The sequence below is a fragment of the Ipomoea triloba genome, chromosome 5 (assembly GCF_003576645.1).
Source record: "Ipomoea triloba cultivar NCNSP0323 chromosome 5, ASM357664v1".
In the NCBI taxonomy this organism is placed as follows: Eukaryota; Viridiplantae; Streptophyta; class Magnoliopsida; order Solanales; family Convolvulaceae; genus Ipomoea; species Ipomoea triloba.
This window is the reverse complement of record NC_044920.1, coordinates 14,598,455-14,600,317: the sequence shown is the minus strand read 5'-3', so window position 1 is coordinate 14,600,317 and position 1,863 is coordinate 14,598,455. Positions and strand designations below refer to the sequence as shown.

Below are 1,863 nucleotides of genomic sequence, written 5' to 3'. Positions count from 1 at the left end.
CGTGTTTTCCCGCACTCTCTGCCACGTCAAATTACAGAGTAGATTAGCAATTACCAGTTTGATATGCGAGGCTAGCGGCTGTTGGTCACCACAGTGATGAACATGCGGCGTTTTGCCGCTGAAAGTGTCACCAATCCAGAGGATGTCGTCGATGTTCCTCACCACGATCCACTCGCACTTGCCGTACCCCGACACCATTCTCGTCAGGTAGTCCATTACGTAGGTTGTCAGGTGATGAACATTCCTGGCAATCACGGAAGCACCCCATCGAACTCGCTCGCTGAAATCAGGAGATTCGTTTAACCATTTGTTTAGAAAGATAATGGGTTGGAAGGCTGCTCAGAAACTCATACATCACTGGAAGGTTCTCAGAGGTGATAATGTTATGATAATTAGAGGCAAAGATAAAGGTGAGACGGGAATCGTTAAGCGTGTTGTACGTACACAGAATCGTGTTATTGTGGAGGGCAAAAACTTGGTAAAAAAGCATATTAAACAAGGGCAAGGTCATGAAAGTGGGATATTTACAGTTGAAGCCCCATTGCATGTCTCTAATGTGCAGGTTCTAGATCCAGTGACTGGGCAACCATGCAAAGTTGGAATCAGATACTTGGAAGATGGCACCAAAGTAAGAGTTTCCAGAGGTATTGGAGCATCAGGCTCCATTATTCCTCGTCCTGAGATCTTGAAGATAAGGACTACACCAAGACCATCAGTTGTTGGGCCGAAGAACACTCCATTGGAAGATGTCACGGAGATGACATATGACCCGAAAACTGGAAAAGGCATGCCAGATCTTTAAGCAATGCTCCTATATTTGTTTTCATGTTCCAAGCTTTTGATGCAGTGAAGTACTAGGAAAAGTGCGTTGTATTGATGAATGAGAACTGAAGCTTTACAGAATGAATGCCAGTGCTCACACGTTACATACGGTGAAGGCCTTTTTATACACAGTGAAGCTAAAGCTAATAACTACATGTAATCTCACTAATACCCTTCACTATTACTCCTATATGTATATCCTCCAACAGACCCACACTAGTTTCTCTCTCCTTTCTCTGCTCTCTCCCTCTTTCTGCATAGAGAAATTCTCACTACTGTACCCTCATCATCATCATCATCCTCTTCTTGTTCTACCACCGGAAATTGATTCAGAAACTTCTTTTGCAGGTATGACTAGTAGCTTTCTGCTTCAGACACTCCATTGTAGCTCATTATTAAGCTTTTTATATTTTTTTGCTAATTTTTCTACTCTCCTGTCTTTTTGAGCGGCCATTTTGTGAGCTGGAATGTCGACAAGAAGTTGTTTGCTTCCTTGAAGTGGGGTCCAACAGTCAATATCTCGTGGATGAGATCTTTAACACAGATAATTCCATGCTTCCCCAAAGCTTGGAAGTACATGAAACCAAGTTTACTAACTGACTTGCGCAAGGGTAACCACATAGACGGGCAGCAGCCCAAGTTTGAGATGCAATAACTCAACCATATTTACAAACTGACCTGCTCAATAATGGAGTTGTCTGTTAAAGGAATTCTCTGCTTGTCCAATTTCCCATCGCCCACATCCAGGTGGACCCATGGCACCCCATGGTTATGGTTCGTTTCCCATGCAAGTATGTTACCTGATTTCTTTTTGAGTTTGGAATGTTATTGGTGTTTTATTTTATAAGACTAATGAGAAAGAATTTTTTTTTTCGTGTTAGAAATAATCAATGGAGAACTTAGGTTGAAAACTGTGGTGGAAAAGAAGAAATCCGTCCGGTTTAGGTGAAGAAGAAGAAGAGTAGGTTAGGGAATGATGAAAGGACACATTTGCCCTCCAACTTAACACCCTTTTGACAGAAAAGCTAACGAGAGGACCAC

At 42.4% G+C, this 1,863-nt stretch overlaps 1 protein-coding gene across 1 annotated transcript; it reads left to right on the top strand.

Annotated features, from left to right (window-relative positions):
• Window positions 1-322: 322 nt before the first annotated feature.
• LOC116021151 (50S ribosomal protein L24-like) lies at window positions 323-802 on the top strand. The gene has a single exon (XM_031261762.1). It carries the CDS (start codon window positions 323-325, stop codon window positions 800-802), a length of 480 nt encoding a protein of 159 aa, XP_031117622.1.
• Window positions 803-1,863: the final 1,061 nt, after the last annotated feature.

What these genes read in the sequence shown, in the direction of transcription:
- LOC116021151 (XM_031261762.1), top strand. Translation starts at nt 323, where the DNA reads ATGGGTTGGAAGGCTGCTCAGAAACTCATACATCACTGGAAGGTTCTC.